Here is a 22,702-nt window from a genome sequence, read left to right as displayed (position 1 = left end):
GTTTTTTCTTTTTCTTTTTTTACAAGTAAACCTCTTGAGGACAAACGAATCCAAAAAATTCACTCAGGGGTCGTTCTACAATTGGGCAACAGGACAGGGGTCTAGCCGCAAATAACCCTACTTTTGGTAATATGAATCTTAACACATCCTCTTTATTGACAATTGTATAGTTTACTTGCGTACAGGCTACTACTACAACAATGCCTCAGCTCCTTCAAAATGGCAAGCTCAAGGTGGAGACCACAACATCAAGATCCCCCCGCCACCTGGCGGTGGAGGATGGCAACCTAACGGAGGTCCAGCTCCGATGAGCAGCGAGATGAGCTCCTCGTCCTACTCAGGACCTCACGGTCCAGCATTACCTCCTCCATCACCCAATGTTGCCCTTGGCTTCAATCAGAGCACCTTCACCTATGAAGAGGTTTCAGCCGCAACCAATGGCTTTTCTCAATCCAGTTTACTCGGTCAGGGAGGATTTGGCTATGTATATAAGGGCATTCTTCCTAATGGGAAGGAAGTTGCAGTGAAGCAGCTCAAGGCTGGAAGCGGCCAAGGAGAGAGGGAGTTTCAAGCTGAGGTTGAAATTATTAGTAGAGTCCATCATCGTCATCTTGTAACACTTGCAGGGTATTGTATTACTGGGAGCCAACGTATTCTCCTCTATGAATTTGTTCCTAACAATACGCTCGAGTACCACTTATATGGTTAGATTCTTCACTCAACTTTAATTTTCATTTTAATTGAAACTCTGAAACATTCTTGGGGTTTTCTCATTCTAGTATTTTGGTTTTTACTCGATATTTTTTCTGCCAAAAAAAAAAAATGGATTTCTGTCTTGTTTTGGAACCGCATGGATTCACGCACAGCTGCATAACTTTATTCTGTGTTCATTTGTACATGCACATCTAAATTTCTTAATATATATTCAAGAGAATGGTTGTAGTCCTCTCTAAGACCAGCAACTACAAATCTGAAATTTGTTTTTTTCCGTTAGATTGTTGAGAGACATATATTTTTAACAATAATGTGCAAGTATCAACTTAAATCTTTAAACCTTACATAGGTTCTCTGAAGAAATGTTCGTGAAAATTACAGATATTAGAATTGAACTTGGTGCACAACTATGTCCTGCAGGAAAAGGTGTCCCGACGATGGATTGGCCTACGAGACTCAAAATTGCAATCGGATCCGCAAAAGGCCTGGCGTACTTGCATGAAGACTGTGAGGAGTTCAAATTTATTCTCTCACCTTTTTTTTTGTCTTCCTTATTTTCTTTGCCATCTTTGACCTTATCAGATAAATAATAACTGTTTTTCTTCCGCATTACTGATGTGAAGGCCACCCTCGGATCATTCATCGCGACATCAAAACTGCTAACATTTTACTTGATTACAACTTTGAAGCTATGGTAATTTGACTAATGACCAATATAGTTCCTCACCAATTTAGCCGTTAAAAATGTACCGTAGAATCTACAGGACTGAGCTCTTACGCTAACATGTATGATTAGGTTGCTGATTTTGGACTGGCTAAGTTGTCTTCAGACACTAACACGCATGTTTCCACACGCATCATGGGAACTTTTGGGTGAGTAAAAAAATTGACCGAATGCAAATATCCAACATTTAATGATGATTTTCCTTTTTGAATCGATTATGTTTCTCGTTGAGTTTAGGTATTTGGCTCCCGAGTATGCTTCAACTGGTAAGCTTACAGATAAATCTGATGTCTTCTCCTATGGAGTCATGCTTCTGGAGCTGATATCTGGGCGACGACCTGTTGATCACACTAACAGGGTGGAAGATAGTCTGGTTGATTGGGTTAGTCGCTTTGTTCTTCATAATTAACTCTTTTGGTGTGAGGATGTCTATCAAACTTAAGACTAATTAATAACAGTCAGCGTTACACGGACAAGAGAAATGGATCCCAAGTATCAATGAGTGTTCGAAAGTGCCCGCTTTGACAAATTTTCATTAAGAGAGGACGGGGGAATGTGTACATATTATTGATCTCATTATGAGAACAATAATAGACTCTATTTAGCACTACTTGTTTACCTATAGCTAAAAAAAATGACAGCTGACCAGGGTTTGGATGATCATGAATATACTTTTTAGAAATTATTTCCTTTTATTTATTGATCCTTCTAAGGATTATGCGTAAGACTTTCAGTTCTTTATATACAGAAATTTAAATAATAATAATAATAAATCGCGTGAGAAGTGTCCATGTTATCATGTTATATCCAAGTAATCCAGGAGGAATAAATTATGTGAAAACAGAGCATCTAATAGTCACTATGGGAACAGGCAAGGCCTATTTTAGGGCAGATACTGGCTGAGGAGAAGTTTGAAGAAATTGTGGATCCGAAACTGGAGGGAAACTACAATCCAACTGAGATGGCTCGAATGATAGCCTGTGCTGCTGCGAGCATTCGTCATTCTGCAAGGATGCGCCCTCGAATGAGCCAGGTATGTATGAAGCCCTTCCCTGCTTTACTTGAAACCAATGTTGAAAATAACAATAACGCATGACCCTAATGCTCACCTCTAGATAACATAAAACACAAAACAGCGTGACACATAACGTAGCTTATATGAGTTTATCATTTATTTAGATATTTAATAAATACAAAATATGTGCTATGATTTTAATAAATATAATCATTACATTTGTCAAATATATCTTCACAAGAATACTGGTGTTTAACTATTTGAACTTTAAGCAAATAAAATATTTTGAAGTCTCTATGACAAATTATGTTGAAATAATGTAGGTTAACGCATGCTAGATATAGCGCACGCTATATTGAAATGGTGTGTGCCCTAATGTAATTATGAGGAGTTATGACATGTTTGAGTTATTTCCAAAGTTTACATATCGTATATGGTTTGTTACATTAAATAATGCGAAATAATGGGTTACATAAAGGGTTCTTTTTCAACAATGCTTGAAACTTAACACATCTGCAATGAAACTAAACAATTATCATTTTAATTCATCAATATAATTTGACATGCCTTTTGAAGAACAAAATCATGTATCGCATTGATTGTTAAATATGGTTTGTTTTGAGACAGATTGTGCGTGCATTGGAAGGCGATGCAATTTCCTTTGATGACTTGAAAGACGGGGTGAAGCCCGGGCAGAACTCACAGTTTGGATCAAGTTCGGACTGTGATTCAGGCACCTACTCTTCAAAGATGAGGCAGTTTCAGAAAGTTGCTCTGGCTACTGGAGAGTATACAGGAGAGTACAGTGGTGTGACAAGTGAAAATGGGATCAACCCTTCTGATTCCAGCAACTCCTCTAAAGAGATGAATTTCGGCGCTGGACGCGAGCCAAAGTAAAAAATCTAAATAAGAAAGAAAAAGAAAAATATTGAAGATGTATTTATTGTTTTTCTTTGTATATGAAACGAGTGTGAAATTTGGATGCAAGTTCTTTGGATCTTGTTTTTGGAGGGAGGGAAAGATGTATAGAACTATGGTTTACTTGATGACTGTGAGTTCGTAGTTAGTTTACTTTTCTTTGTTTTGAGATTTGAGTTGAGGAAAATGGTATGATAATCATATTTTATTATAATTTTATACTCTCATTATCTATTTTATATGAATAAATATGCCATTAATAATTATTTTTATCTTTAATTGTAGGTTAATGAATAATAAAGCCCAAGATCTCTTCTCTCAACAAAAACCTATGAATTAAATGAAGAACACAAGTAAGAGCTAAAAAACCCAAGCCCAGAATCAAGCCGAGTAGCCTGTAGAAGCCGGAGAAAATAAAAAAAATCAAATATGAAAAAAAAATGTATTCAAGATAGTTGGCCGCAAAGAAACGATGATATCTATCAATCCGGAAGGCGAAATTTAACATATAATATATGAAAATCGCCTATCTCGACAAGACGAAGCCATCTGTGAAGGCAGAAATTTGATAGGGCATCAATGCCAGCATCGATGCGAGCATCGATGCCAGCATCGATGCTGACATCGATACTGACAATTCTGTTACGAATTAAGGGCTGATTTTTGATGGTTTTGGATAAGATTTCAATCCAATGGCTCATATTCATTGATGTTTACTATAAATAGAGGTAGAGAGTGAGGGGTTGAGGGTGTGAAAAATTTTGTAACTCTATTTGGAGAGGAGGGTTACTCTTAATTGAGAAGACCTTCCAATTTTGTAACTTTTTTGTTACAATCAATAAAAGAATTTTTTTCACCTCTTCATATTTTTCTTTTCTTCTCTTTGTTTGATGATGAAGATGAAGATGGGATGAAGATGAAGATCAACAGTGAGGTTTGCTTTCATCTTGAGGCTAGAACCCTCTTGGGTGGTAAATTTCTTCTTTGTTAATATTTTTATCTTTTTATTTTTTTGCTTAAATAGCCAAGAGGCTAGAACCCTCTTGCCTTAGATTTATTTCATGTTTATAGAGTAGATTTATTTCATGCTTATAAAGTAGATTTATTTTTTCGTATTTAATTCTTGTAATTTATTTTGTAGTTTAGTTTTGTAATTTATTTTGTAGTTAGATTTTATTTTCTTGCACTATTCACCTTGAGGTTAGAACCCTCTCGGGATTAGTTTTTTTATTTTGTTCATTTTTTTTCCGCCTTGAGGCTAGAACCCTCAAGGGAATTGTCATTTTCTAAGAAGTGGATTCAATTATAGATTCCTCATATCTTTAATTAAATCATTGATCTTTACTTTCTTGAATTTTCTTTTTATTCTTGATTTTTCTTTTTGATTCTTGATTTTATTCATCTTTCTTTCTCTCCTTGTGAAAATCATTCATTCTTTGTCGCATCCACTCTCACTTACATTTTGTGCCGATTTATACACTATCACTTTCACAGTCTCTCTATCTCTTCACAATCACATTCACTCATCACTCCTATTTGTCATGCACACAACATAAGAACTGGATCTATTTTTCTCCTACAAACACCTTCCTCGTGGGATCGATAAATTTTTATACTATAACTTGATTAATTGTGCACTTGTAATTTTTGGTATATGTTTATGCCGCATCATGGTAGAATGAATTTTTTTCGAAACATAGTTTACTTTTTTTTTAACTTTACATAATCAAATTCTTACTAATTAAATCAAATTCTTACTAATTATCCTCCTACTTTATACTGATCTCTGTGATTTTGCTTGAGCTTAAGGGTTTTTTTTTTTCATTGAAAGAAAAATTAGCTGTTTCGCTTAGTAGTTTCAAATGTAAGATTTTTGTCTCCTGGAAATAAATTAATCATCAGAAAGTTTGTGTTATTGGTCGTAGATTGTCGGTTAGGCCTAAGTTCTAGAATTTCATTTGTTCTCCCAAAAATTCGAACCAGTGCGGAGCTATAGATCCTGAGGCAAGCAATTAACAAGACTTCTCCGGTTTATAATAAGACATTTAAGAAGCTATCCGACTTTGTATTAAGAAGCATCTCAGAAGTATACATGAATACTTGAAAGCAATGACGGATATCACCTACAAAATTTACTAATCTGCTTTTAAATATGAAAGTTAAACACTTTAATCACAGTTACCTACAAAACCATATGAAGAGTGCTCTTGTTTGAAGGTTCCAGTTACATCTCCTCAAATTACATGATACGTTTCACAACAGTCATGTAGATGAACAGTACACTGGATAAATAAAAATAAAACTGAATCCTTGGCCACGATGAAGCTTTCATGTTGATTGGCGATTTCGTTCATAGGAAAACAACACAACTTTTCTCCTTCATCTTCTCTCCAACACAACTTTTCTCCTTCATCTTCTCTCTAGGTGCATCCTTTCCTGTATGTTTATGTCTGCTCTTTCGGTTTGTATGTTTGGAACCACTGCAAGTTAGTTTCCTTGAACTGCTACTCTATCAAGCTATGCTGTTAACTTCCATCTTCCCAGCCTGGAATGTTCGCTGTAGCTTCATTTACCATTTTCACAAGGGTAACCTGCAACAATCAACAATTGATGGTTAAAAAAAAATGAGCTGATAGCTGTTGTTAGATGCCTTTTGAAATTTACAACAAGCGATATCAAAGCTGTTCTGAAGAGAAGGTAAAAGAAAAGTTGCAGTGAAATAATCCTAAAGAGTATATGAACATTGGCAGCAAAATGATTCTACTCAATAATAAAGGCTAGTGAAAGCAGGACTCTCAAATCACGGTGTTTTAGTACTTTGCATGTCAATAATAGAGAAGTAGATCCTTCAGCAAAACCATTCGAATTGTAAGGAAAAACACCATGGGTACATAAGATAGCCAAAGAACCGTTTCTTGAGCATTTTATCTATAGCTTTGTTCCTATCATCTGCAACTTGGACAAATCAAAGCGGTTCTCCCTTGATAACTGACCAATGAGGTAACATGGATGCTTCAACTGGAGGAAGACATATTTCAGAGAAATGAGAAACATACTCCAAGAGGCTGAGGTACCCTGATCCCTGAAAGGTTCTGTCTAACGTGGAAAGACAACATGAATTGCTATAGAGAATTGCACTTATCACAAGGCACACACACTATATCAAAGAGCAACTGGGAATCAGGACATCAAAACATATTCTTGTGGCCAGGATAATCGCCTACTTCTACCGCCAGCAACAAATATGTGATTCTACAAAAACAAAATATAGAGCACAGGTTGTACAACTCAAAACTCTCCAACTCTAACACCAAATCCTCAATACAGAATATGGTGGATGGTCCCATGCTCCCTGGAAAACTACAGTTTATATATTGAAGAACTAATAGCCACCCTTCCAAGAAAATCCTGACTCATTCAGTAATAAACAATGTGCCACCGGATCAAAACCAATGAAATGTTAATTACAGATATCTTTCATAGCTAAATGACTGGTTGAGCTGATCAAGGTATCGATAAAACCAAGCGAGGGGTAACTGTTTGTCGCTGCATTGTTTTAGGGTATATACAAACAATTATTACATGATAGGATTCAAAGAAACATATGTTGGATGAATTTCTCTGCTCAAATCTAAAAGTCAAGTACGAAAAACAAGAAAAAAAAAGAGACAATCGTCATTCTTGAAAAATTTTTACAAAAATGGAAAAAGAAAGCCACTCATTGCCTGGTGTGCTACCAACTTACCAGGAAAGGATAAAATTTAATGTGGCTGATCACAATATCTTAAGTTAACAACAAAAGAAACTGGAAAGTTTAGGGTGCCCCTATATTCAATAAGGTTAAGTAAACGAGAAAGGATACAACTGAACATTAGACTGTTCCAGAGAAATCCTATATTTAAAGTGGAAATTTTGCATTTAGTGTTCTTTGAACTTTTGACAGTTTATAATCACACCTAGAGGTGCTTAATTGGCATCATTTCTCATATTTACTCAATTGTAGTCCATCTATCAGCATTGTGAATTAACAGAAACTTTATCATTAATCCAGTTTCTTTCAGACTTCCATCCCCAGAGAATGCAGATGAAGAAAACCGGTCGCCTAAAACTATGGAAATCTCCAATTATATATCTTTCTCTGGAGATATGGAAGTAACCATGATAAGATTCATGTCGAGTTGACTGTTGCAGAACTTTGTCCTGTCCGTCATGGTGAATGGTCCATAGCCGATCCTTAATGGCAAGGGACTCAGATGATAGTGATCATCATACCAATTAACATATGCAAATTAATCTTCTATTTAACATGGATTTTAAGCAGAATCTATGATCATTTGGTTTCTATGGTGAAAATTCGAGAAAATTCTAGGCTAATTAGGACCCACAACTATAAAAATGGAGTGTTGGTTAATGTAAAAGATGGATACACTTCTGGACATTTTACAATTAAACATAGATCATGCTGGCTCCAATAGGGGAACATTTACATTATACAAACTGAGATAAATATATTTGCCATTTCAACTCAAGTGCATTCAGATATTTCTCAAACCCTGTCCAAATGAAGAACTAGGCCAAGGTCTGGAACCATGGATCTCGGACTTGGGAATGTTTTTGGTTACAAAATGAAACAGGTCATACCAACAGGCGTGGAGGATTCGTTTATATCTCTACACCAGTTATCTCTTTTCTATCCAACCCCAGTAGTCTCGACGACACAGCTCATATGACGAAGGATCGAAAACAATCCAGCTTAAGGGTCTTTTTTCCCATATTTTTGGGTCTTTATTTAAATTTGTGTTTTTAGGCAAGCTATTGCAAAAGTGCATACATGCTCAGGGCCAAAAAACTATAATATTTGTTATGACTCTAGATGACAATTGCTTCAATGCTCAATATTTGAATTTTAGTAATTTTGAAGCCTTTATAAAATGGAGAATAGGCTGAAAAATAGAAAGGTATTGGTCCTCCCTCATTTTTTCTTCCTAAACATGTTCCCCTGCCCACTCCCCAAAGGGTTTGCATCCTCTTAAAAACCAATAAGTAATGCAGAGACCATTACTTCTTTCCTCAGTCATCAATTTTATTTGGATAGTTGAGCGTGCGTGTGTATTATGTGTGTGTGTATATAATTTTTAGGAGAAAATGTTGTCTATCACCTTTTCCTTTCCGTATCTTCTCTGCCGTTTTTCCTTTCTTCCTTCCATCTCTTTTCCATTTTTTGATTTTTGTCATTCCCTATATATTTTTTCTTTTTTCACTTTTTTTAACCTATTTTATTCTCTATACTTTTCTTCTTCTGCTTTTTTTAGGCATGAAAGGTAAGCTTTCATTTCAATACCAAATGTATCAAATAAGTACAGACTCTCTTGTTGACTACTCACAGCACCCAAGCAATACAGTAAAACCTCAAAAGACAAAACTCAAAAGCAGATTCTCACAACCAAACAGACTCAAAACAAACCTCAATATTGTACAAAAACAAAATTTTCTAAAATCTTTTCCACTAACTATCCCCCCAAAAAAAGAGGGAAAATTAGCACCCAAGGTGTAAAGATTATTCCAATTCCAAAAATATTATTTCATTCTGGACATTGAGAAATTCTGTTCTACATTGTTTTGCTAAAATCGCACTCAAAAAAGAGGGGTTGCTGGTTTTCATCAGCACAAACACGGAAACAATATTCAGAACTCACCTCAATCCTTCTCTTTCTGAAATGTATTCGCGTCAAAGTCTTATCTTGGCAAGTCAACCATAAATAATATATAAGAGTGTCGTGGTATGTTCATTTGGCTGCAAATAAACTTCGTTACCTTTTGGCCTTGAGAAGTAAGAAATTGACATGCACCTTTAAAACAAAAAGTTGGAGCAGGTCCTCTCCAAATGATATGCCCATCACAGCCTCAACGAGTTTAACAGCAACCTCTCAAACTCCAATGACTGATATTGCTTCATAAGTATCTCCTAAGGATTATTATCTTTTATTTACACCTCATGAATCATAGACACACCAATAGCATTGGCAATATGATGGAGAGCCTTCCACAAATTAAACCTCAGATTGGGTAATTTAACCCATATGTGAACTCTTTTAACATCAAAACTGTCCAAGTGTAAATCTACGAACAAATTAAATTTTCCATTGTGAATGGCTAATGACATCATGAACTATTTTTTCCCAGTGTGACTGACAAAGTAAGTTTTGTGCAAAGGGGACAAAGAGATGGCGTGGAAAGAAGAGACATTACTTGAAGGATTTGGATTCTCTATACTAGCAAAAATGGTGTATACGCCAATACTTTTAACCTTAAACAATGATTTTATATGGATGATTGAGATCAAGATTTAAAGTTAGTGGGGGTAAATTTCACGAAAACCCTGTATACTTTTTCCTACCAAACAACCCTGAACTTTGGAGCATCCAACAATACCCCACTCAACATTAAGATTTTCCTAGTGGACCCCTGTCAGTGTTAATGGTCGTTGTAAAATGACAAATCACTCCATTTGAGATTAAACCACTAACAACATCACGGGGAGGGGGGTGCGCACTAGGAAAACCTCAGAGTCGAGGTGGGTACTGTCAATACCGTAAACTTGGGGTGATTTGGTAGAAAAAAAGTTTAGGAGGGGTTATGTCCAAAACCCTCCAAAGTTCCGCACAACGCAGGTTTTTTTTTGTTTTATTTTATTTTATTTTATTTTTTTAGGGGGGGGGGATGTTTTCTGAAACAAAGAATGTTGGACACTAATTTTAACAAGACTTTTCCATGTGTTTTCTTTTTCCGTCCCCTTCTTCTCAAACTTCTTCCTTCTCATTTTTCTATTTAATTTTTTTCCTTTTTTCATTCTTAGAATTTTCTAAGTACTTAATTCTTTATTTCTTTTTTGGATATCATTTTCCATCCTTTTCTTTTCATTATGTTTTTAGTTTGTTTTTCTATCTTTTTCAGCTTATTTATTCTGTCATGTTATTCGTTTTTTACTATTCTCAAATGTTGCAAGTAACAATACAACAATGATAAATGGGCTTAGCCCATTTCTTTTATTGATCATTGATACAAAAGTTTAATAGTTTATAACGTCTCATAATTTTTTAGTGGAATGAGGCATGTTTGATCATCTTTCCAATTGCAAAAACAAATAATGGATCGACTTTATTTTTAGTAACGATAAAGTAATATAGTGAATCTTAATATGTTAAGACTTTAGAATCAAACTTTTCTAGTATGGTATAATCACAAATTATCTTGTTATAAATATAGCATTAGTGGAATGATAAAGACGAAAATAATTAAAACTAAACAAAAAAAAAGTTGAAAAGAAAGAATATTTTAAACAGAGTTTGCTCAAACGAAGTGGTGAAATAAAATATATAAACTTTCTTGATGGAGAATGATTATAATTTTTTAACAAAACTAAACATTGAAAACTAGCTAAACAAGATAGGAGAAAAAGAAGTGCAGAGATTAAAAAATAGAAAAGCAACATCTATGCATAAACATAAATGTTTTATTAGTGGCAAACTATAATAAATCAAGATCTTAAACAAATAACTCTTATAAACAGATTAGAAATTCAAACTAGATGTTGAAGAGGACATCTTTATATCAAACTAATTCCTCTTTCTGATTCAGGACAAGTTAAGATTCAGTTGATTTTGTTTGATAATTTAGTTGGACTTTATTTAGGAGATTTTATTTTAGTTCGTACGAATTTGCAGTTTGAGAGTTTATATATTTTTAGATGTTTTTGTTAGATTTTGGTTAGGATGATATTTTTAATTTTATTAGATAAAATTTAAGTGAGGATGTTATATTTGGTGTAAATAAGTTGTATCCTCTATGAGGAAAGGACACTGAACAAGGTTGCTAATAGCAGATCGCGGCGTGTCGCAGCGAGGTACCGCTAAGCTTATTTCGGGCTATTGCTGCGAAATAACGGCAAATAGCGCAAGTCAAATAACGATCAAATATAAATATATTTAAATATCCTAAATAATAAGAAAAATCAAGAAATATAGCATCATAATTAGTTGATTACCTTTTTCTCTATTGCTGACGAAGCTGCTGCCCAACAGAGATGGAGATGTTGCCGGAGGGCAGCTCTGCTTTTGTCGCCGGAGGAAGTAAGAGAGAGAAAGTTGAGTTGAGTCCTCACAATCTCTCTGGAAGTCGCTGGATGAACTGTGAGACAGTGAGAGAGAGATGGGTTGAGAGAGAACAGTCATCGTCGTCGTAAGTCGTCGTCGTCGTAAGTCGTCGTCGGATGACCGTGAGAGAGAGGACAGTCGTCGTCTGAGAGAGAGGACAGTCGACGTCGGATAGAGAGGACAATCATCGGAGAGGGAGGACAGTCATCGGAAGTCGCAAGAGCCTGGAACTGTGGAGGTCGCTGGAAGTCGTCAGAGTCTCGTTGACCGGAGGCGGCGTCGACGTCGTCGGAAGTCGGGAGTGGGAGAGAACTCAGAGAAGCGGTCGGGACTCGGGAGTGGGAGAGGCGGCTAGGGCACGATAGGGTTCGGGAGTTGAGAGAAGCAGTCGGGAGTTGGGAAGGGTTTAAGTATAATGGGTACGGGCAAGGTTTTAAATATCGGATGTCGGGTTCATGTTGGATGGCTGAAATCCATATCGGATAGCGGAAATCGGGGATATATCGAGGAACATTGACTAAATATCGGATTGCCATATCGGGTAGTGTGCGTATGTATAATATCATGTCCTAAATGTAATCTAAGCATTCATAAATTCAATATAAGCATACTTTATAAATTCTATAGACTAAACATATAAAAAGTAAATAATATATGGATTTGGGTTCATAAATTCTATCGGGTTCATAAGGAACCCTTAAACATGAGAATGGATCAAACAGGTTTGGGTATTTATCACTAAACCCAAACCCGATAACAAAAAACAGATCTAAAAAAAGTACCATATCGGTCAATTTTTTAAAGCTAAAAAATAGGCTGATATGCTTGATATGACCCTGATATTTCCGATTTGGCCCTGAAAACCGATATACGAGTTGAAAACGTCCATGTCGTGTCGGTCAAGCCCTCAAACCGATATGTCGGCCGACATGTCGGATATGTCGGCCGATATTTAAAACCTTGGGTACGGGTCGGGTTTGGGTCGTGTTCGCGACGAAAAAAGTTTGGCGGGTTTAGCGGATTAAAGCGCTAAAACGCGCTATTACACGCTATGCGAACGAATAGCGGTTTTTTCCGCTTAAGCACGCCGTGAACCCCATAAGCGTAGCGCTGAACCCCAGCGACCGCTATTCGTGGCGTTATAGCGACGTATTGCCCACTTTTTACAACACTGACACTAAATAATGAAAATATATGAGTTTGAGAAATCTAACTTTGAAGCACGAGCTGCTAGGCGTGAAGCATTGTTTTATACGTTAGATACTATGAGTGATTACGGTCTATCATAATTTATTTGTTATTTTTTATCTTATATTTTAGTTATTGTTGAGCTGATATTTTTCAAGGGATTACTGTTCACCAGCACTATTTATTCATCTTTTGCAGATTATTGAATCTTTCCAATAGCATTTTTTTAACTTCAAATTCAATCAGAATCCGTTTCCCATCACTTTCTCAGCCCCTTTCTGAATAGTACGACAATTTCTTGATGGTTTCGTGTCACTCTCTATGGATAGCGAGAGGACTAATTTATGCGTATTTTCCTTTTTATCTAGTACTCTCATCAAGTAGCCAAAATTTTCAAATGAACTAACAATATTTGTATAGTTATTAAATAATTAATATGAATTATAACCTCCATCATTACACAATAAAAATAGGTCATAATTATTCAATTTTGTAAAAATAGGTCGTGATATTTCAATTCCATAAAAATAGGCCATGATCATCCAATCTTGATATTCACACTTAAAAATTGACCTGATATTTAATAATTGCTCCAAATTATTTAAATGGATGTTGTGATCATGAGAATCAAGATCATACAACTTGAAATTCACATATAATGAACTATTTGTTTGGTTCGTTTCCACCACCAGTTATAAAGTTGAGGCCTTTCATCTTTTTTCTGTCTCTTCTATTTTCTATTCTTCCTCTTCTTCTAGACTGCATTTTCTAGCCTTAGAGAAGTCGAATCACCCTTTTGTCTCATTTTCCTCGTGCTCTCTTCTATTGCGCTCTCTTCTATCATTGCCTGTACTCCTAACCATAGTTTTATGAACCTAGAACAATCTATGCAAAGATTAAGTGTGTCTCATATTCTTATGGAACAATATGGGCAGGAACTACTTCAAGCCATTCTCACCGCTAAGTTAGTCTTGTTATAACTAACTCCAACCATGTCAGCAATGTTCTAGCCGTTGCAATTTAACCGCAGGCTTCTTCTACTGTCAAAGAAGAACAAATTAAACTAGTTCCAGCTTATTTGACACCAATTGTCATTGATCTAGCACAAAAAAGCAAGTCAGTTTGAAGGTAAGTCTAATTGAACCATATTAACTGATGACAAGTCCAAGCAGAAATCAATGGAGTAAACCCCGAGCCACTTCCATTTATTCAACACATGATTTTGATGTCCAATCCAATAAAGCTCATCGCCAAAATCTGTTGACATTTGCCTGTTATCATTTCCAACAGTTCTATTTTTAACCAACCAGATGCCATTGTTAAAGTATGAAACTTTAATCCTCAGCCTCTCCATAACTTCAGGGTTTTGGTGCAGTGGAAGAGACTTAAAACATGACACAAGGGCAATTCATGTTCAAATCGTACTAGCCATGAACTACTAGAGCATATTATGAAAAAGATAGCTATGTGAGTCCAAATTTTGGCCCATGAAAGGGCACTTAACCTGGTGGGTAAGTTAGAGACCTAGAGTAAAATTATAAAGCTCAACCCTCACAACATTGGAGTTTTGGCGTAGGAGTAGGGACTTTTGACAGCCATCTTTTTCAACATCACTATGGTCACTCTGCAACTGTACTGACCCAAAAGGAAAGCTTTTGTTAGGCCCATGGTGTTTCTATGCCTATCATCCTTTCTCTTCTATTTTTCCTCTCATCACATTGCATCATGCCAAACAAATGAGCACCCAACAAATAGGGACCTTTCTTTTTTTACTCACTGAGGTTCAGAATAGTGTAGCATATTTCATTCCAAAATTTTCTTTAGATGATGACACAAACACAACCTTCAAATTACATGAAAAGTCCTACAGGGATATACGGACTGGATGTGTTAGTACTTCATGATACAAAACTTTTGAAGTCTACATATCTAATCAATTACCAAGCAAGTACATGGAAAAACACATTATTGTTTAAGAATAAATAATGTGTTGGAACTTCAGACCAAGTACCAATTGTCCCCAAAATTGCGATATCAAAATTGTAAACTACATGCAACGAACAGTATACTTATAGCTAATTTACATTTAATGATCCTGTGAATAAATAGCAAAAGATCAGAAATTGCATAGCTCAACAGATTGAAACAACAAAGAGAGGAAAGAAAATAATTATAAGATAACCTAGAAATAGAGCACAAGCATGCGGATCATTTTACAAAGCTCATATAAGTAAAAAAAATAAACAAATAAAAAAGACAATTTTTTACCCAATGATGAAAAAAAGAATCTTGATGTAGTTCAAAATTATTCGAGCATGCAGAAAGTGAAGTACATACCACACTTTCAGGAACCCCAGCTGGGGGTAAGGAAAGATTTCTTGGCGGTGGACCGCGAAGATATGATCTTTTGTCAAAGCGCCATTCACCAATTTTTCCATAAGTTAGCTCGCCCTGATTAATGTTAAAAGTATGCATAAGAGTGTCAACATTGGGTACCAGGATCATGCACCGCAAAACGTATATGTGCTTGGGATATGTGAATATTTCGGTTCAAAAACATGTTGGCAGATGTTACACATAAACAGGAAACTGTTCTTATAAGGAAACATATGCATAGTAATACATATTGATTGGAGAATGTATTAATCATTAATGAACTATGCCATCCATGAGTAGAGTGATTACGTTCTCCTGACCTTAGCGAGAGAGGGAGGGAGGGAGAGGGGAAAGGTGAGGTGCTGGAAACATGACAAGTAAATCAAACGATAGTATATGCAAATATTAAACACCCCAGATATTGAAACTCAGATGCTACATGGTACATATGAATAGAAGTATGTAGTTACCTTTAATGAGTAGTCACATCCATAAGTATAATGAATTATAAATGTCTTCCCCACCTTTAAGTCCCAAGGAGGCTGAGATAAATATCAAAGAATTTCAACCTATACTCGAAGATAAATTTGGTAATGAGAAAATGCATTTAACGAAAGAATTTTCATACACTACCTGTATCATGAAATCTTTGCGAAGAATGTGTTGCACCCCATGTAAAGCGCTAGCTATAGCATATGCATACCTTCAAAGCAAGATCAAAAGGAGGGATTGAACTAAATAAAATCATCCAGATGGTGCTTGCCATAGAAATGAGATACAAGCAAGTATAGATTAGTAGATCTTACATTTCTAGTACCCATCCAAAAGCTTTATCTGTCTCTGGATCATCTTTCATTTTGAGTGAGACATTCATCCATGTAGGAGCAACTTTTTCAAGCTGGGACTACATACGTGCAATGTAATATGCCCCATAATTCAAGCGAGGAAACAATTTACGTGAGAAAACACTTAAGAGTTTCAAATATAAAAGTTCTATCAAAAATCACATACATGTAAAGAATAAGAAAAATCACTCTTGAGGTTTATTAGCAAGACATAATCATTCTCTCAGTAATTTGGTATATTTTAAACTCTTTTTTAACAAATGCCACAGAAAATCATTAAATCCCAAGAAGGCACATAAGCAAAATGATATCTACCTTTTGAATTATAACAGGAGAGTTGCCAATAGGGTCCACATCAGTCACAGGACCCTTATCTTCAGGGTAAAACTTCCGTATGATCTTTTCATTTTCAGAGGGTTTGATGTAGAAAAATGGAAATGCTGCTGGATAACCTCCTCGCGCCAAGTTTGGTAAAGGATTTACAAAGATGTGATCTGGTTCTGCCATTAGTATATAGCTGCATAATAAGGCATACAAGACAATGAATTTACTGCATATAAAGGAAATAAGAAAGAAGCAGTTTGGGAACAACCATACTCACTCTTCCGCAATTTCTGTTTTCTCCAGCCATTGTACAAATGCCCATGGTCTATTCAAGACAATATAACCCTAGGGAAGTATCCAAATGTAATATGAAACCATTTGTTAAAATCCATAAAGAACGATATTTAATGTTAATATTTGCTTGATAAAACTAGAATGAAGATAGCTAAGAGGCATGAGAGTTTTAGTAAGTTAACTGTTTTAGCCAAACATACAGGAGCAAGGTTAAAACAAGAGACTATAATTTACAGTGATCAAATAAATAATAGTTTTGTTACATCACTAACAAACAAGAAGTCCAGTTTTGAGATTACAATTTACTAGATTGAAATAAAACATACTTTTGTACTGCATAGCTAAATTAATTATGTATCTTAGGTCAATGCAGTTATATACAGAAAAATACTTCCTGACTATATGCTCTAGAGTCGTAGACAAGATGTCCTTCAAATAGATGATACAGCACAACGAAAAGGTTATCTCGCAGAACTGTTTGGTATCCGTGCATGTTTTCTATTTGTGCGGATGCTAAAAATTTACACTAACTCCAAATTGACAGTTATGACCATAAATTTGGCCAATATTTTCATGGAGCATTATTAACTCAGAAATGAAGAAGGCAGAGGAGTTGTATTGATGATATTAAATGAAATAAAAAGAAACTTTGATTGGATTCCATTATGCTTTCATAAGATGACAGACATCTCTTATCCAAAGAACAATAATAAATTTTAGGGTTTTTCAGGTAGCCACCCGTAACTTATGTTCTATTTTGTGTTACCACCCTTAATTATCCAAATTTGAAAAAAACACCCCTATCTACCATTTAATTAACATAGAACACCCATGCCCTTTTCCATCCAATTCCATCCAAAACACAACAGTTTGACCATTTACCCCTACATAAGTTTGATTTTGTCACAGTTAAATACCTCAAATTATTTTTTTAGCATTTATACCCTAAAGTACCTTTTTGCCGAAAATACCCCAAGGTCACTTTATTTTCACTTTGATACCCCAAGATTATTTTTTTTGCCCAAAAAATACCCTAAAATTCAACAAAATTTAACTTTGTTACCTAAAAGTCCAAGAAAATCAAACTTATGTAGGGGTGAAACTGTCAAACTATAAAATTTTGGATGGAAAAGATCATGCATGGTTATATGTTAACAGAATGGTATATAAGGGTGGCTTTCTGAATTTTGAGTAATGAAGGGTGGTAACATGAAATAGGGCCTCAGTTAGGGGTGATTCCCTAAAAAACCTAGACTTTACTCTATAACTTTGTGATTGGCATTCTTATTCAACTGAGGATGATAAAATTTTATGAGCAAGTCCGCTCTTCAAATAAAACTTCTACTTGTTGGTTTTAAGATCATGTTTGCCACAACGAGACCTACTTTGTATTAGAGGGGCCAGATGCTATAGTGTCAAACTATCTGTTTCTATGATGATAATTTGATAATTATAATGCAATATACATGTAATTTAGAATATTTTACCAATATGCATTGATACTAGTTAACTCAAAAGTATAAACTTGGATTCCACTAAATGAAATTCTAATTGACAAACTGTAGACCCATGATTCCATAGGAATCATTTGACACAGATTTCATGTCAAGCTGTTTATATGATGTACCTATATTTTAGAAGTTCATTTATCGTTAAAGACAAGAAATATATCATATTGGTTGCCAATCAGACTGCAGAATATCCAACCATGTTTATAAACAAGTAGACAAGGTGCATAGACTAAGAGGAAAGTATGCAAGGACTTGAGGAACATCCACCTACAACAAGGTAAAATTACATACATATTGAAATTTGATCCTCATCCCACAAACTCTGAGCATGCAGAAGATTAACACAATGACATATAGCAAAGTCTTCCATGTTCATGTAAGCTAAACATGAAACACATACTATTATAATGAAAATTGAACACGTACCAATAACATAACCTTGGTAAGGTTTAAACCCGCCACTGGTTCCCTGCTTTGTGGTACCAATTTTATCGACAATAGGTGCATGCAATAGGAATTAGTTAACGGGTGTAAGGATTTAACATGTCTACCTTACTACTTATGCAGTATATTTGTCAAAAAAGACGATAAATTTATACAGATAACATCGCATTATTAAAACATATAATACTCTAATGATTAAAAGAAGTGCAGAACCCTCATGAATTTCCCCCCTATCAACCCCAGGGGTAAAGTGTAACCTCCGGACAATTACAAAATAATACTAAATAACGGGTACGAGGGGTTACGCTATCTACCTTATTGATCGCACATCGTATCAAAATGCATTATGAAACTTATAATAGTCTAGGATGTGTTTGGTAATCAAAGTGATATTAGTGTAGTGTTTTTGTAGAAAAACACCATGTCATGATGTTTTTTTCAAACATGTTTTGAAAACACCATTTATAGTTATTATTTATATAGCGGTAGGCGGGCGGCGGCGGCTTAGATGAAAAAACGGAATCTCAAAACACATTTTTGGTGTTTTGAGAAAACTGTTTATTTTTTGAATTTTGTAAAGGGTCAAGTCAAAAAAACACTCTGATTGCCAAACGCGTTTCATTGTTTTTTTGAAAAAAAAAAGATAAAAACGGCGTGGTTGCCAAACGCTCCCCTAGTGATCAAGAGAAAATTAGAATAATTCTCACCCGATCCATTCCGCTGGGGAGAGGGTTAACAACAACAGTAGGGATTTCCCCGATCAACTCATCAGGGTTCCCTGAGTGCAAAATCCTCGTAAAACCACCCATCTCCGACCCCTCCTCCTCCTTCATCTTCTTATACCAGTAGTACATTATCCTGCACTGCCACTTGCTATACGCCGCGTCCGTCGCAGTCAGCGCCACGTGGAACGGCCTCCTCGGGCCCGACCTCTTCGATCCCTCAGAGATATCGATTTTTCGGCCGGAAACCCTAGCTCCCATCAGCTCCTTTGACGATTCTTGGTTCAGATTGTGGATCACTAGGGTTACTAGATTGTAGGTCGCAACGAAGAAGCCTAGAGACAAGATGATGAGGAAAAATGGGGAAGCTTTGCCTCCCATGGCTGATTTTCTCCCGATCATCTTCGAATTTTTAAGAATTCAAGCACATATCGGGGGGAAAACGTCTCTTTTGGGTAGTTTTTTGAGTAAACAAGATCCCAGAGCTCTGAAATCAGAGGACAAGTGAGGGAGATTAAGGGAATGTATTGAATCTCTTCGAGTGTTGGAAGGAGAGAGTCAAGATGGAGTTGTTGGATCGAGAAATTTTTTTTAGGAGAAAATGGAGATTATTATCGTAGGTGTTCTAGTCAAGCCAAAGGTCTGATGTCTGTCTTCTTCTTCTTGGTTTATTAGGAATCTTATTGAAAATAAAAAATATGGTTTTATTGTGTAATTAAGATGAGAGATCCCTCCAAATAACACCAAGAAAATAAAGATATGGTTTTATTGTGTAATTAAGATGAGAGATCCTTCCAAATGACCCCACGAGTAATTATGGATAAGCAAGCTAACTTGCAAAGAAATTGTAGAAATGACAAAATTTAAAATGTTTGAAAAGAATAAAAAAATTCATTAAGTAATTATAGTACTGAATGTCTAACTCAAAAAAAAAAGGGGAAAGTATGGGTCAAGGCCCCTTTCAAGAATATACATGCAAGCTAACCCATTACCAAAGTCAAATATGTCCAAACCCTTTTTTCTAACTTTTCTTTCTTTCACCTTCTTTTCTTATCCCGAAAGTACCCCTTTCTTCTAGTTCTTCTGATCCTTGCCTCCTAATGTTAAAAATTTTCCTCTATTCCATCTCCTCTCTCCTCCCTCCTATTTTCGGTCATTCCCACATTTTCACTCTACCTCCATCCTCCCAACCCCACCCCCACCCTTCTTTCTCTTATACTCATCTCCTTCCTCTATTCTCCGTACCAACTTCATTCTCTCTTCCATCTCTTCTTCACCTAAACTCTATTCTTATCTCTCATCCTCCACTCTCTCTTCTCTTCTCATCTTCTCCTTCCTCCTCCTTCCTCCACTTACCTTTCCACTTTGTCTCTCCTTCTTCCTTCGTTTCATCTCTATCTTTCTATCCTCTCCTCTCTTCTCCTCTGTTCTGGAAGCGCCACCGTGTATAGTTCAAGGACCGCTATTTTTGCTTAAATGAGTCATTTTCTAAAATCACACCGAAGTTAACACATAATAGTCAAACCTAATATCTAATAGTTAAACTTAACACCCAATGGTTATAGTTAACACTGAAACTTTATAAGTTAACTAGTAAGCTTTACAGTTAATATGTAAGCTTTAAAGTTAACATGTGAGGTCTAAGCTGAACTAACAATTAAGGTTTTTCACTATCATGACATCTCTCTTGTCGTTTTTCCTTTTTTCGTCAACCATAATTGTATCACTTAAAGGACATCTCATTTGGCTTAGATTATCATTTTTTAGTATTAACTTTAAATTTCGAGTGTTATCTTTCAATTTTTGAGTGTTAACTTTAAATTTTAAGTGTTAAAATCTTTATAGATTTTAAAGTAACACTTAAACTCAACATTAGTATAAAGAGTTAAACTACCTCGAAAGCTCTAGGGTTTTCATGGGTTTCCTCTGTAAAACCTCAAAAGTTTGAATAAATTATGATAAATAGTAATAAATATAATATATGGTTATAAATAACATATTTTGATGTTTGAGTATGCTAGGGATTGATTTGAGATCAATCCAATGTATATATGTAAATATAGATGAGAAACATGCACGAAATCATGCACAAACTTGAAATTGAGTTGTTAGTAGTCGACTACAACTCAGAGTAGTTAACTAGTAAGTCGTTAGTCGACTAATGAAGGCATTAGTCGACTAATCGGGCTGTTTCCAGAATTCTTTCAGGTTTCAGGTTGGTTTTGTTTTATTTTCGAAGCCAATTATTTATACCCCTATATATACTCATTAAAACCCTATTTTTAGAGAATATAATTCGTGAGAACAGCAGCCAATTTCCTTCTCAAACCCTAGCCCTAGTTTGTGAGATTTGGGAGAGTTTTGAGGCATTTGTCGAGAAGAAGACGAAGCTTGATGATCGTGGTTGAAGAGGAATCTTGCATACACGTGGTTGAGGAGTTCAACAGCACCCTAAGGCAATGCCATCTTCATCCAAACCTACACCCTTAGTAATTTAAAGATTTAATGTGTTTAAATCAATGTTTTACATGTTTATTCATAGTTACATGTGATAAAAGGTAGATTTTTGATAATAGATCTTTAACCCATGATAGATCTAACGTTTTTACTTGCTGTTTATATTAGAAGCATGATCATGATCATTAGGCTTAATGATAACTTTTTGTCTTGCATCTGGTTGAGATTTGTTAAAACGGGGTTCGAGCCGCACTCCTTCGCATGTAAATTCATGAATACACAAGTATAATATCGGTTGCACACATATGAGTATCCCGAAGGGGATTATGACAAGTGTGGAGTTGATTACACTTGAGATAAAAGATATATACACATTATAATACACTATTTGCCGTTTATTCTACACATGAGGTGATCGTGAGCACAAGTTTTGGATCCGCACATCGCTACACGTGCGCGAATGTTGAATATACGTTTGGTTTGAGCGGTAACACATGTTTAAGTTGATAGTGTTGGAATAACACATAAAATGCATAATCCATCAGTGGTGGATGCTAAGTGATGAGTAGTTTTCCCACAATGAGACCGCACCTGTACCACACTTAGAGTTGGGCGTTTTCCGCAATGAGACCATAGCTGTACCATACTCGAAGATGATCGGGGTTTCCGGATTGGGCTGATATGCCTACACTCCGTTGTACGATCATCTGGATGCATCATTCCAGAATAGGATGATTTACCTATCTTCGCAGAACGATTGAGTAAGGATGTTGCTACCACATGATATTGTGAAGTACCTTACAAAGGTATCGTTATTTCATGTATACACACACACACACACACACACACACACACACACATATATATATAGGATGATTTACCTATCTTCGCAGAACGATTGAGTAAGGATGTTGCTACCACATGATATTGTGAAGTACCTTACAAAGGTATCGTTATTTCATGTATACACACACACACACACACACACACACACACACACATATATATATACACACA

At 35.7% G+C, this 22,702-nt stretch overlaps 2 protein-coding genes across 2 annotated transcripts; one reads left to right on the top strand and one right to left on the bottom strand.

Moving 5' to 3' along the window:
• Positions 26-3,540, top strand: LOC109834366 (putative proline-rich receptor-like protein kinase PERK6). Its single transcript, XM_020402371.1, has 8 exons — positions 26-99; positions 186-704; positions 1,135-1,221; positions 1,338-1,408; positions 1,511-1,587; positions 1,676-1,820; positions 2,310-2,471; positions 3,081-3,540. The coding sequence occupies exons 2-8, from the start codon at positions 308-310 to the stop codon at positions 3,348-3,350; spliced, it is 1,209 nt and encodes a 402-aa protein (XP_020257960.1). The 5' UTR covers positions 26-99; positions 186-307; the 3' UTR covers positions 3,351-3,540.
• LOC109834367 (hydroxyproline O-arabinosyltransferase 3-like) lies at positions 5,472-19,884 on the bottom strand. The gene is made up of 8 exons (XM_020402372.1): positions 19,214-19,884; positions 16,535-16,602; positions 16,249-16,450; positions 15,895-15,992; positions 15,722-15,791; positions 15,559-15,630; positions 15,050-15,163; positions 5,472-5,962 (listed from the first exon to the last, which is right to left on the bottom strand). The coding sequence occupies exons 1-8, from the start codon at positions 19,628-19,630 to the stop codon at positions 5,897-5,899; spliced, it is 1,107 nt and encodes a 368-aa protein (XP_020257961.1). The 5' UTR covers positions 19,631-19,884; the 3' UTR covers positions 5,472-5,896.

Source organism: Asparagus officinalis, chromosome 3 (assembly GCF_001876935.1).
Source record: "Asparagus officinalis chromosome 3, Aspof.V1, whole genome shotgun sequence".
NCBI lineage: Eukaryota > Viridiplantae > Streptophyta > Magnoliopsida > Asparagales > Asparagaceae > Asparagus > Asparagus officinalis.
This window is presented reverse-complemented; position numbering and strand designations above follow the sequence as displayed.